The sequence below is a fragment of the Phaeoacremonium minimum genome (genome assembly GCF_000392275.1).
Source record: "Phaeoacremonium minimum UCRPA7 unplaced genomic scaffold PA7_03_scaffold_580, whole genome shotgun sequence".
In the NCBI taxonomy this organism is placed as follows: Eukaryota; Fungi; Ascomycota; class Sordariomycetes; order Togniniales; family Togniniaceae; genus Phaeoacremonium; species Phaeoacremonium minimum.
This window is the reverse complement of record NW_006921482.1, coordinates 184,572-198,312: the sequence shown is the minus strand read 5'-3', so window position 1 is coordinate 198,312 and position 13,741 is coordinate 184,572. Positions and strand designations below refer to the sequence as shown.

The window sequence follows — 13,741 nt, the reverse complement described above, 5'->3', positions numbered from 1 at the left end:
TAGTAAGCCATGGTCTGCTATTGGACCACGAAATCCATAAAATATTATTTATGTGTGCACAATCCCAGGGAGACGAGTCCGGAGGAAGAGGGGATGATGATCAAGGCAAGGCTTCACGACACATATATGCGAGCCTCGAGGGAACTACTAGTTACCTCGGTCAAATCATTACTTGCGGAAATTCTACGATATTCTCAAATAATTCCAGCTGCTCATTAACACTGAAGTTGGTTCTGGGCTATGTCTCTATTATGAACCCATAGTAATTCATATAATTACAAACATCATAGCCATCTCCTTGCTTGCCTTTTAAAGCCCTTGTTTTGTTCCTGTACTGGTGATATAGAAGCCTGTGTATGGCTTATTGTGCTTCTTCAAAGTTTCAAAGAATGTTTCTCGGAGAGCAATCCACTCTGGTTCCTTTGGGGCTTTCCCCGATTTGCAGGTAGATTCATGCTAACACGGCAATCTAGGGTTCCAAGCCAGACGGCATCAATCTCCGGCACTTCGCTCAGTATTGCGTCTAAGTTTTCAACACCTTTACTTGACTCAATCTGGATCACGACAGCCGCTTGATCATCAAGACAAGAATGAAGGTCGCGATTAGTATCGTACGGGATATCTGTGACACCCCATAGGAGTCGATAAGGCGGCGCCGACCGAGGACCATTATCTCTTGTACCATATTTTGTAGCAGCAACAACAAATTTTGCTTGCTCGACTGTCTCAACTTGCGGAACGATAATGCTAGCTCCCGCTATGGCATATGAAGTCAGGTTTACCTAATAAAAACATTGAAACGCTAGGAAACCCTTCCATGGGATACGCCTTGAGAACAAATGTCCAGATTTAGGCCAGGTCCTTGTCTCCAGCACGCGGCATGTGATCATAACCTGTATAAATAAGTTCCGGAAATTGCTTCCCATCGAGTGCGTAACCAATGGCGGCGTGATCGTGACCAGGTACACTGCCAGGGTAAAGTCAGCGCTTCCTGAAGGCTTCATGGCACGAGTTTCTCACCGAACGAAAGGAATTGTTCTTTCTTGGCTGATAAACATGGTCTCATAAACCATCTGCGATCAAATCTCAATTTCTCGGTTCATTTCCACAATTTGCCGGTTCACATACCGTGGTCATTGTCTCCGTATTACAAGAGCTATGCTCCCAGTCAATCCAGGCCGCATCGAAACCCATGGGAGACAGCCATCTGGTTATCGGAACTGAGCTTAACCTAGCGTAGTAACCAATCAATGGCGGTATCTTTCCTTCATGAGCATCTTGGATTGCTTGGCGAGCACGATGTGGTTGAAATTATTAGGGAGCAGCATAGGTAGCCATTCCTTCGCTGTGTTTGCAAGTGTATTCGCCTTTGTGGCCGCTAATTGGAGGCATCTTGAGATGAACAAACTCTTTCGCGTGAAGGAAAGGACGTTGCGCGGCACCGCGAAGAATACGATACAACAGTGTCTATGTTTGGTATATTTGAGTCTTGTCACATTTGAGTAGGAAGGTTAGTAACTTTATACTTGCACCTTGTCGCGTACCTGACCCTTTACAAGCGTGTTGCGAGCTTCGGAGTCGGGGATAGCCGAGATCAAAGCTGAAAAAATACGAGCATGTCTATTCCTGAATAACTTCTACACTCCTGTCAAAGGCAGTCAAAATAAAAGAGTCATGGCCTAGACAGAAAGACTAGCAAGGATCAAATATAGACTCCCATCATCTACGTGCCTTTAGTCTAGTGGCTATACCTGACTTATTCAGCTCTAAACAGGATGGATATCAAGGCTAGAACTGGGATTCGTCACTTTCTTGGACGGCTCTCTAAGAAATTCGTTGACATGGACATACTATTGGCGTTGACCGGTGCTTCCTTCACTTATGTGAACATTCACAGCAGATATGACCAGGAGCTGGACCGAGCCGAGTAAGCTCAAAGGCTGAAAGATTGAGCTTATTAACTCCTTTGGGGATGCCGGCGCGAGCGGAGGCGGCTTCGATGTGTCCATTCAACAGAACTCATCGATTCATGATAAGACGGCTAATGAGCCAGTCAAATTGATTTCATAGTGATTTAAAACGTGCATACCCCTGATTCAAGAATCGTCGGTGCGATGAGTTGATCCTTTCCCATAACATGCACTTTGAAATGATTTTAACATATTTTACCAAAATCTTCACGAAATGTCAACGCAAATACCGAGAACCGGCTGACTTGATTTCCCAGGACAGGCAGTATCCTGTTTCGCAAATATCGCCTACTTAGCCTACTTCGAGGACGAACCATATCAACAAGCACGTTTTCACAACGTGAAAGAGCACTCATGTGTCAGAATTGCGACATTACTCAAATCCATGGTCTCTACTCATTGTTGCTCCTGCGCGGTCAGAACATTAGTCCAAGTTGAGCGAGAACAGTTGTCATACTTCAAAATAAAATAACATTATTAATGGAAAGGTTGACAAGTTGAGGAATCTGGAATTGTCCTGAATTGACTTTTGTTGCTAGATGCACCCTCCCTAGATTAGACGTCGCAAGCGACCTTAGCAGTGCTGATCAGAATTAAATTACAATTTATAGGGGAGTTGGAGGAAACCGCAATTCTTTAGTCGCATGTGCTATGTCTTTTGCCTCAGGATACCCATTGGTAAGCGTCTCTTGATGCTGAAATGAATATTCTTTATACTCTTGTCGGCTTCGACATTGGTCATTGCACTCGGTAAGTCATTATCCCATTAGAGTTCTCATTCCCTCTTCTTAATCTCTGTCCGCATATACACAATCTAGTTGCAAGGTTTAGTGCTCCTCTCTTTGTGATGCTCACAAACTATCGGTTGAACGTGATAACAGCAGCATTGTCGGGATTTCTGCATGCGGACCTTTTGATGCGGCGGAGTAAGTCCGCCATAGCTATAGCGGTCTTAGACCCGAGCTTTCCCCGGATTCGCTGCATATTCCCTCCCATCTTAGCGCCTTGAGAACGCGGAGAGGCTCACCCTCATGCTGCTAACGGCCCGATTCCTTCAACTGCGATGACAACTTGTGCCAGAGGCCTTTGAAGCTTTCCGCTGATCAGGTTTAATCAGGATGCCCGTAATCGCGGATTGATAGAACGCAGGGTGTCACAGCGTCACATACGCAATTGTCTGATTGCTGTATTGGTGTGCAGACCAGCCATATTCTCAGTATCGTGGTGGAGACGGCGATGGCAAAGCGGGTAGCGGTCCACCATCTGTGACGCTGGCGATCCAATTTTTCTGGGCGTGATTGGCAAATGGAGAGTCTGATGTGCTGACAAACTTAGCTAATGCCCCAGCGAAACTAGCAAAAAGAAAGGGTCCCGTCAAGGGCCACAGCGGGAACACTTATCTATCAGGTGCTGTCAGAGCTTGACTCGATCGTGAAATGTTCTTCGTGACCTGCCTCTTCCTCCTTTGATGATTTCCTGCTTTGCCTCTGCCATTCTCTAGCCCGTGTGCAGTTCGAGTGTCAGGAGTGCTGGACTACTACCGCCTTTAACACTCTACACTCTTGCCATTTGTGTCGATTAACTTATCAATACGTAACTGGACTGCTTTCCACTTCAGAAGATGGAAGCTGTAATGCTTCGGTCGCTGGTCACGGTCGAGTCGGCCCCAGCAACACTTGAGACTGCCCCTTTGAGACCGCCCTCTCCCCCAGCCAGGGCTATTCCAAGGACCTACCCAGCCGTTCCGCAACAAGATGACTCTATTGAGCTGCAACGTATTCGGCGTCCGGCTACCCATACGGGCGGGCCCACCAGCAGCACCCCGGTAGACGTGAGCGAGACCGAAGATCTCGAGATGAGCCGACCGGCTACTCCGTCCAATGAGCCCGATGACAGTGTAGAGGCCCTCCAGGGTATCTGGGACCCGTACATGAATCGCTTTAGACTGTTGTCAGCATGTTTAATGAACTTTGGCAACGGTCTCAATGATAGCGCGCCCGGAGCGCTCATTCCTTACATGGAAAAGTAAGTTGTTCTCATGCCCTGGAAGGAGAGAAACCACTTGACAATACAAGAGATTCTGACAAAACAACAGGCACTATGACATTGGCTATGCTATGGTCTCTCTTATTTTCGTGGGAAATGCCATCGGTTTCATCACAGCGGCTGTCTTCCTCGATAGCTTGCGTGAGAGATTGGGGCGAGCCAAGACTCTGGCCTTTGCACAGTTGTTGATGCTAGCCGGCTACATTCCCGTCGTCTGCACTGCACCCTTCCCGGTCATTGTGGTCTCTTTCTTCTTGGTGGGCTTTGGCATGTCAGTCAACCTGGCGAACTGCAATCTGTTCTGCGGCAGTCTACAAAGTGCGACAACCGCCCTCGGCGCCATGCATGGAAGCTATGGCATTGGAGGCACGATCGGCCCCCTGATTGCTACGGCCATTGTCACACTCGGCGGAACGGTCTGGAGCCGTTACTACCTGTTGACCCTTGGTCTAGCAGTGCTCAACACGATCTTTGCAACGTGGGCGTACTGGCATTACGATAGAGAACTCGGCGTGCCCACACCGGCAGCAGCCAGACAAGACGCGTCCTACGACCAAGCCCGCATGGCCGGAATGTTCACAGCCTTCTCCTCTCGTGTTGTGCTACTCGGTGCACTCTTCATCTTCGCCTATCAAGGTGCCGAGGTCAGTATTTCGGGTTGGGTCATCTCCTTCCTCATCGCAGCTAGGAAAGGTGATCCCAATACTGTGGGTTATGTCACCGCTGGTTTCTGGGCGGGTATCACTGTTGGTCGCTTCGCCCTCTCTGCACCGGCACATAAGGTTGGTGAGAAGCTCTTCGTATACTGCATGGTGATTGGCGCCGCCATCTTCGAGCTCCTCGTCTGGTGGGTACCAAACGTGATCGGAGATGCCATCTCCCTCGCCATTGTTGGTCTTCTCCTTGGTCCTATTTACCCCTGTGCTGCTGCGGTATTCATGCGGACCATGACCCGCTCCGAGAAACTGTCTGGCATGGGAGTGATCTCAGCCTTTGGATCAAGCGGAGGCGCAGCCGCACCTTTCACCACCGGTATCCTGGCGCAGGCTGTGGGAACCTTTGTCCTTCATCCCATCGCGATCGCTCTGTTTGCCGTGATGATGGTATGCTGGTATGGCATTCCCTCCACCAGGAAGAGGAACGAGTAGCATCTTTTGCGATATCGGCGGAACAAAGCTTGGAATTGAAATGATTTGGCGCTTCGAGAAGGAGTAATTGGGGATATAATAGGTGATAAAGCTGATAATGAGGCTATCGGGAATCGGGAGAATGCCATGCTAGATCGTCTTTACTATATATGCCTAATGAATAGCGACGTCTATACCTCTATATCTAAGTCTATATGCGAGAAATAAATCATGCCCATGCAGGTCGGCCACAGATATGATATCTACCTATTGTGAAAAGACCACTGTCCAATGCTTACTTACGCCCAGTTGCCACGTCCTTAACGCTAACCTTACCCGAGACGACATCTTGTACATCCTTGAGGATGTCCGAGAAGTCTTTGAATGTCGTGAATGGGACATTCTCGTTCTCACAGTAAGTGACGAGATCCCGTCCCTCCTTCGCGAACATGATATCTGTCTCCTTGGCGGCAGAGAGATCCGAGACGCCGTCGCCAGCATAAAATAGGACCGGTCGCTGGCTATCCGGCAGGCTAGAATATTTTCGGATTTCTAGAGACTTGTCGTGACCGAAGGAGCTGGCGCAATATATTGTTAGCTCTCCATCAACTGACGCTATGTCTGGATTTAAAACGCTTACCTCTCATCATGGAACTGAATGCGCCAACCGCCCTCCTCATTGATGCTCTTGCCCTCCCGCGGGGCGACATCGTTGCTGACAATCTGCAGGTGCTGCACCTCCTCCTCGCCGAGCAAATGGCCCAGCAGCGCCCGAATGATGGGCTGCATGCCGCCGCTGAGGACCACGATGGGGACATTGTTTGCGCGGGCCCACGCGTAGAAGGCCTTGAAGCCGGAATCGAGGACAATGTTCTGGAGGAGCAGGCGGATGCACTCGTTGTAAGGGGTCTTGATGCTCTCCATCATCTCGAGGAACGAGTCGCGGAAGTCGCGCCGTCCGAACAGCACGTCGGCGTTGCCCTTCTTGCGCAGCTCGACTCCGAAGCCCAGGTTATCCGTCATGAAGTCGTTGCTGTCTTGGATTGTGATCGTCCCGTCGAAATCGGTGAAGAAGATGAACTTGGGGTTCGTGGCCAGCGCAGGCAGCGCGGCGGCGGTCGCAGGGGATACGGACCCCATGACGGAGGTTTGCAGTCGGCTCGGTGAAAGGAGGGGAGAGCTGTCGGGTTGCTATTTACGGATTGTCGGAATGCGCAACCTTCTCTTCAATCGCTCTATGAGATCGGAGTTGTCAAAAGTGAAGAGTGTTGTTGGGCCGTTGACAGAGAGATTACTCTGCCCCTCCATCTGAACCCCTCCAAACTCGCGGTGTCGCGATCGACATCATAGCTGCGGGGCCGCTACTTTAGCGGACAGGCACTGTAAAATTTCTCCTTTTTGCTGGCCGGTTAATGTGCCGGGGCGACCGGTGGCTACGGCGGGTAGGCTCCTATTTGAACGGGAGGCCCAACAGTCTCGTTGGACCGAACTCGGACGGCCCTGAATCAACTCCGGTCACTCGCCGATGCGAAGGACTCAACCGGAGACGGGCCCGGTTGACTATTCATCTGCATTCGAAGACCGATCATATGTGAATGACCACGCTTGTGGATGACGAGGTTATGTTCGTTCACATCTCTGAACACATTTGGCAAGCGAACATCGTTTAAGTCCCTGACCGGCTACATTTCCAAGCGGGCATTCAGCGAGCAAGAGGGTCTGCGAGTACTCAGCCCCGGCAATATTGAACAGCTGTCTTGAGGGAACAATTATCCCATCCTCTCTTCAGTACTCGTAATCAACGCACACTAACAATGTTTCTTACTTATTGATGGATAGGTAAGTAGTTCTATCTGACTACTTCCAGCTATGACATAGCTATCGAGACAATTCACTGCCGACTAAGTTCTGTATCTCCATACTGTGTGAAATTTGGGCTGTCTGTCACAGCTGCATATCTACGTGTAGATAGGTGAAACCCGGCCACTATGATTAAAGCCTGCATAATGCTAGAATTGTGCCTGGTCTTTGCCTATTATATACAAGACCAACGACTTTGCGGCACATGAGATCCTTCGGGCTCGGGATCTGAATTCAAAGTCCGTTGTCGTTGTCGTACGTGCACTACAGAATGGCATCCGTTCTTGGCGCCGGCTCCCTGGATTTCCGGACACTGAAAATCATCCCATCTCCAATCGCCTAGCCGCTTCGGGAATGATAGGCTCTACTATTGGCCAGACGGTATCTACGAAAGCCCCGGATCTGCCTTCCTAAGATGCGTCCAACATCGTTCAGAGAAGGAGACGACCAATTAAATAATATCTTTAGTGACCAGTAATTGCTGAGGGCTTGGAATTTACGTCAAATACTTGAGCCGCTAACATATCTCCTCGTTGTTGAGTGAAAGGGGTTGGTACTCTTCCTGCCAATCCCAGGCACCCAGTTCAAAAGCAATATAAATCGTCGTGGCGCTCTATCTTGTTGAGACACAGTGTTCAATAACCTAACGTTTGTCATCAGCCTTTCGAGATCTCCAACATGTCTCCCAAATCCATCTCCGTGGTTACTCCCAGCGAAGCCGGACTCCAGGCTATCGTCAACATGACTTCTCATCCTTATTTCCCTGCTGGCGTTGAGATCCCAGGATATGTTGCAAATTCCCTCCCTTTGCCAATGCTTCTATCGTCCTTCTTCAGCGGCATTGCTGTGATCTGGGCCGCCACCTATGTGCTGGTGACAAGAACCCGGCCCAACATCACGAGGTCCGATCTGGCAACCTCCTTGTGGTTCGGAATGTGCGGATGCATTCATCTCTTCTTCGAAGGTCCGTGTAATTCATAACCTGACTCGATTTTCACTTCTCGTCAATACGTATTGACAGTGTTGATACGTCGATATGCTCATATTTGCCAGGTTACTTTGCCTATAACTTCCACCACATGGGCAGCCGAACACATATCTTCGGTCAACTCTGGAGAGAGTACTCACTATCCGACTCCCGCTACCTTACCCAAGACTCTTTCGTGACCTGCATGGAGACCATTACTGCGGCGTTCTGGGGGCCACTCTCCTTCGTCTGCACTTACTTCATCGCGACCAACCACCCCCTCCGCCACCCACTGCAGATAATCATCAGCCTCGGCCAGCTCTACGGTGACATCCTCTACTACGCCACCTGTACCTTTGACAACTGGGTGAAGTTCACAAGTTACTGCCGACCCGAGACTTTCTATTTCTTCGCATATTACCTCCTTTGCAACGCCTTCTGGATCGTCATTCCTCTGTTGCTGATCTGGCAGAGCGCCAAGGAGACTGGGAAAGCATTTGCCAAATTGCAGGCCCTGGAGAAAGGAGATATCAAGAAGCACATTTAAAGGTTCTTGAAAGAAGAGATTTTCGACCATGATTCGAGAATGGTCATGGTATCAGCCAAAGCATTGGGCTATAGCACCACGGCTGCAATTCAAAAAGGCGAATATCAAAGTGCTTAACCATAGTTGTCAAAACCTCATGCTTGGCATAGCTAGGTGCAACCTGTGATAGGAGCGGCTATAAACCTCGAGTAAATACGCATCGTGCTCATAATGTGGCTGCAGACCAAGACAGAAAACTGGGGTGTTAATGAGATGGGGGGTTTGATCTCGATATGGAGCTATAATAGCTTCACGGCCTAAGTGCCGGTCCGCCTTCCGTAGACCAACATCAACTATAATTCAATTACCATTACAACTCTTTCTTAATTAAGACATCAAGACCATACATCACCGACATTAAACCACAGTGAGGTATTTTGCAACTGATCGACAAAATCTTCATTGACTAATACTAGCCAGACCTCTAACTAAAGTTGCTGAAGCTGCCCTCCTTAAGATGGCTAGTACAACCGGAATCCAAACATATCAAGTCCCGGAAGGCATCGATGCAAACGATACATTTGTTGTGAAGGCTCGCATCGTGAAACAGGATGGAGCAGCGGGAGTTTGGGCTCCCGTACCAGCATACGCCGTTGATGTAGCAGATGTCAACATCACTTGCAATCAGTTCAATAAGCATCCCATTGCTGTTGCATCGCTAGACATTGAACAGAGTCCTATCGAGATCAAAGCCCAGTATAGAGGTGGAGAAGTGACTGTCGCCACTATCCGACCTTTGTCTCTTGGAATAAAGGCCACTATCGAAAAGGACAACACCATTACCTTCAGACTTGATCACCCGCACGATGTTATGCTTGAGATCAACAATGACAAATGGCAAGCATTACACGTTCTCACTGATGATATCGATGTGAACGCACCAAAGGAGGATTCTGATAATGTCTGGTATTTCGGCCCAGGTGTTAACAACGGGTCAGCGTATAAGAAAGTTGTCGATGGAAACCTGATGGTCCCCTCAGATACAACCGTGTATTTGGATAGTGGAGCGTTTATCACAGCCAAGTTGAACTTCATCGATGTCTCCAACTCCGGTGTTCGAGGCCATGGGTTCATATACAAAGGTCCGAACGGCGGTGCCATCCTTATCGAGAGATCAAATAACATCTTTGTCGAGAAAGTGACCTCCCTTGGAGCAACAGGCTTCAGTCTGACCACAGGAAAGGCAAAGGGGGTTCATATTGATGGGTATAGGTCTTTTTCATCTCACGGGAACGGTGACGGTGTCGACTTTTTCTGCTCCCAGGACGTCCTTGTCGAGAACTGCTTCCTAAGGAACTCCGACGATACCGTTGCAATTTATGGACATCGCTGGGATTACTATGGCGATACGAAGAACATAACTGTCAGAAATTGCACTCTCCTACCGGACATTGCACATCCTATCCATATGGGCACACATGGAAACCCAGCCAAGCCAGAAACCTTCACCAATATCCGCATCAGCAACCTTGACATCCTGGACCACTACGAGAATCAGACATGGTATCAAGGATGTGTATCTATCAATGCAGGTGATGAAAACCTGATTGAGGATGTACTGGTGGAAGATGTTAGGGTCGAGAAGATATCCAAAGGGCAACTCGTCAACATCCGGGTCATGCAAAATCCTATGTGGACCACAGCGCCAGGCCGGGGAGTTCGGAATGTCACAATCAAAAACGTTACCCTCGACACAGACAACTCTGTAATAGTATATCCTTCACAAATACTTGGGTTCGATGCAGAGAGAAAGGTCGAGCATATCACGTTCGAGAATCTGAAAATTGGCGGAGAATATGTGCACGATGGCATGCCGAAGCCCCGGTGGTACACGGTTGCGGACCTAGTACCTATGTTCGTGAATGAACACGCGAAGAATATTGCATTTAAACTGTCAGAAGGCATTTGAAAGATCGATAGTTAAATAAAAGCGATCGACAATGGCATAATAATATACCTTGTAACAATGTGTGTCATCTTGTTTTGGCGTATTGACAGGCCCCCAGGGAGGCTTGCCTTTTTCGGCCCCATTGTGGCTAAAACATCAATATATTTCAATGGCGCATTTTCTTTTCGAGTCCCTCAGAACGTGACTTGGGAGTAGCTGCCTGGCATACGCATGAACTAGGTCTTCAGACAACATTTCCGTCTCATTTCGTTTCTTTGGTGAGGTGATCTTATATTGTCTCTGTCCAAAAGGCCTATTTCTACGCTTAGGCTACCCTTCAGTCTCTCCTTCACAGCAAACTGTCTGTCCACAACCGGAGATGATAATCGAGGCGTAAGACTGCTTTCTAATTTTTGGTCTCATACGATACAAACTTCTACGCGGGCTTCTTATTGTAATTGCTTTTACAGTAACTCGTGCATACCCTGAGCCAAGCAACAGGTTTCGTAGATCTCTTTGTCCAAGATATCTTATGCGATTTTTGGTAGCTCGAGGAAGTATGTAGCAAGACCAGAGATCTTGATAGCCGCTATGCCACCATTTTCGTCAGCTTCCATAATCTTTGCGGCAGGAATAAAAAAAGGGTGCTTACCTATTTTACAACGATACTCACTAATATAATGATGGAAATCTAGCTAAATACTACAAGTTTTATTTAATACGTGAATCAGTGGTTGGACTTTTATTCTGAACGATTGAAGCTAATAAGGAGATGCTACTGCTTAGAACCAAGACATAGATTGAGCGCCCCTGTGACTTTGTATTATAGCTTGAATAGCGCCAAGAAAACGCCCCAAGATACACCTTACTCCACTCTTGTAGTTTCTCTGACAGTAATTGATGTATAAGTCTCTCAGAAGGCTAACGGCTATTTAGCGTCCCAGAGCTTGCACCCAAATATCACCTTAGTTCGTGGGCAAACTCACAGCTCGGAGGACTGCCTTTAAGAATTGCAGCAATAGTGTCGTTGGCAAATCTCAATATGCATGCAGCCCTACGCAGCTTAGAATTAACGGTGTTGATACGATTCTAGCAATGGAAAATACGCTTGTGGAACATTCGACTTTATGGTGGCGTTCCAACGCGTAACAACTCAACTATTTCCCCGCCCACTCTTGGTGCGAGGGCCGGGTTTCGCCGGACGAATCACAACGAAACGGATGCCCGGTTATCAGCCTCAGTTGATAAGAGATTCAACCTCCACACGCAACCTCAACTGAACATCATACTCAGTAGGCCATCCAAGGGCCGCTCTTTACGGACGTCTAGCCCATGTAGCAATGTCCTTACCAGCTTCTAATAAGCAAGGCGATACTAGCGCTGGTATGGGACCGATCAAGAGGAAGCAGAAGTCGCGGTCCGGATGTCGGGCATGCAAAGATAAGCGGGTAATGCCAACCCTTCCTCGGCTGAGTCAGATATAGTGAAGACTGACCATGATACCGCCAGCTCAAATGCGATGAGACGAAGCCGCAGTGTCTCAACTGTGTCAAGAAGGGCCGCGCATGTCCCGGTTATCAGCAACAACTCCAGTGGTCAACCAAGTATGAGCGTGCACAGAAGCTAACCACGGCGGAGCCTCTTGATTTCGGACAGCTTGCGTCTGCAGCCTCGCAATCTATCCAACGGTCAGAGCCTAAGCCTGCTCCTAAGAAGCAGTCTCCAGTCCCTGTCACAGTAAAGAACGTCACGCCTACGCCGTCAGTTCCTGAGTTGTATTCGGACCCACAAAGTCTTCTTGTAGATGACTTTCAACGAGATCCAAGTCCCACTGGCAGTCTAAATTTGTCTACGGATATAGATCCTAGAAGCATATCCCAGGAACTTCTGGTACCAAGATTCTCACCAACCGTTTACCCCTTCAACTTGACCGGCCTTCTCACACCTCCACAGAGCACCCTCGTCGAACCGCTCGAAACATGGGCCAACAGCAGCCAGTCAGTAGGCAGTCTACCAGCAGAACCAGAGCAGCAGGATCCTCTTTCACACTGGCCACCTGTGCCTGGGCAGTCACTCATGAAGCCCAATGAAAACATGCCGATCCCCGCTCCCACCCAGCCTCTCGTCGATATGCCCTCGTTCCTGATCGAGCACTGGTTCAAATCAGTGTGTCATGCATGGTCAGCTTTCGACTCAGACTCGAACCCGTATCGAGTACTCAGCGCCTCGCTATGGGGTTCATCAATGTCGGTCTTTTACGCACTTCAAAGTATGGCGGCTGCGTCACTGATCGAACATCTTCCTCATGTTCGAAAAGTAGCTATTTCGGCACCGCAAGCAGCCTTCAAGGCCATAACTAGTGAATTGAAAGCGTTTCGTCTCGAGTCGAACAGCCGAACAGTATTTCCCAGCGGGCTTATTCTCTCCTTGTTCTGCATGAGCCAATCTCTAGCATGGGTAGACACAAGACAGTTGGGGCTGCAATTCCTGAAACAAGCACGTTCTGTCCTTGGCTTACTCAATAGGAAGTCTGCGATGCTCACAATCGAGGAAAGAGAACTGCTTGACTTTTTCAATGGGTGTTTAATATACGAGGAGATGGTGAGGAGTGTCGTCAGCAGCGATGAATCTGACATGAGCAATCTTCTAGTTCGGCAGATTTCGCCGCATCGAGTCTCCGTTCGACCGCACGCCTGGACTGGTGTCTCCCCTGACCTGTTGAGGTTATTCGGCAAAGTCATGGTGTTGTGTAGAAGATCAAGGAATAGATGGCGTTTAGGCAATCAAGTTACTGGCGTAGGCTTGGGGAATACTGATGCCGACTACGAGGAAGCACGAGATGTGGAAGAGATTCTTCTAGCAACAGAAATACCCCCTCTGCCACCTTCGCAAGGGGTGAGCGATCAACATGCCGAACTTCGACAACACCTACGCGACGCTGCTGAAGCTTATCGCCTATCGTCACTTCTCCAGCTATATCAGACATTTCCGGAGATCTTGTCCAAACGACTTCCGCCGGAGAGCCAGGGTAGTCCGAACTATATTGCTCAGCAGAATGGATGGTGTTCCTCGCTTGCGCTTCACATTACTCACATACTCGAGGGCATTCCACCCACCTCGGATATGCGATGTGTCCAGCCGCTGCTTGCCATCTGCGCAGGAAGTGGTTTGAGATACGAGAATATACCCCATTTTTCGATCGATTTGGACGGATCATCAGAGGACTTTGCCGAACCTTTCCCACTCGGCCTCGATCCTATGAGTTCCGGGGTCTGGTCTTTTGATTTCAATTCCGAC

General features: G+C 48.8%; 4 protein-coding genes across 4 annotated transcripts; 3 read left to right on the top strand and 1 right to left on the bottom strand.

Moving 5' to 3' along the window:
* Nucleotides 1–3,591: 3,591 nt before the first annotated feature.
* UCRPA7_8124 (putative mfs efflux protein) lies at nt 3,592–5,164 on the top strand (the record flags this gene model as incomplete). Its single annotated transcript, XM_007920643.1, has 2 exons — nt 3,592–3,995; nt 4,066–5,164. 2 exons carry the CDS (start codon nt 3,592–3,594, stop codon nt 5,162–5,164), a joined length of 1,503 nt encoding a protein of 500 aa, XP_007918834.1.
* Nucleotides 5,165–5,438: 274 nt separating this feature from the next.
* Nucleotides 5,439–6,283, bottom strand: UCRPA7_8123 (putative phosphoserine phosphatase protein; the record flags this gene model as incomplete). The annotated part of the gene is made up of 2 exons (XM_007920642.1): nt 5,439–5,721; nt 5,784–6,283. 2 exons carry the CDS (start codon nt 6,281–6,283, stop codon nt 5,439–5,441), a joined length of 783 nt encoding a protein of 260 aa, XP_007918833.1.
* Nucleotides 6,284–8,082: 1,799 nt separating this feature from the next.
* UCRPA7_8122 (putative 3-beta-hydroxysteroid-delta -isomerase protein) lies at nt 8,083–8,517 on the top strand (the record flags this gene model as incomplete). The annotated part of the gene is made up of 1 exon (XM_007920641.1): nt 8,083–8,517. The coding sequence occupies one exon, from the start codon at nt 8,083–8,085 to the stop codon at nt 8,515–8,517; it is 435 nt and encodes a 144-aa protein (XP_007918832.1).
* Nucleotides 8,518–9,013: 496 nt separating this feature from the next.
* UCRPA7_8121 (putative tat pathway signal sequence domain protein) lies at nt 9,014–10,465 on the top strand (the record flags this gene model as incomplete). The annotated part of the gene is made up of 1 exon (XM_007920640.1): nt 9,014–10,465. The coding sequence occupies one exon, from the start codon at nt 9,014–9,016 to the stop codon at nt 10,463–10,465; it is 1,452 nt and encodes a 483-aa protein (XP_007918831.1).
* Nucleotides 10,466–13,741: the final 3,276 nt, after the last annotated feature.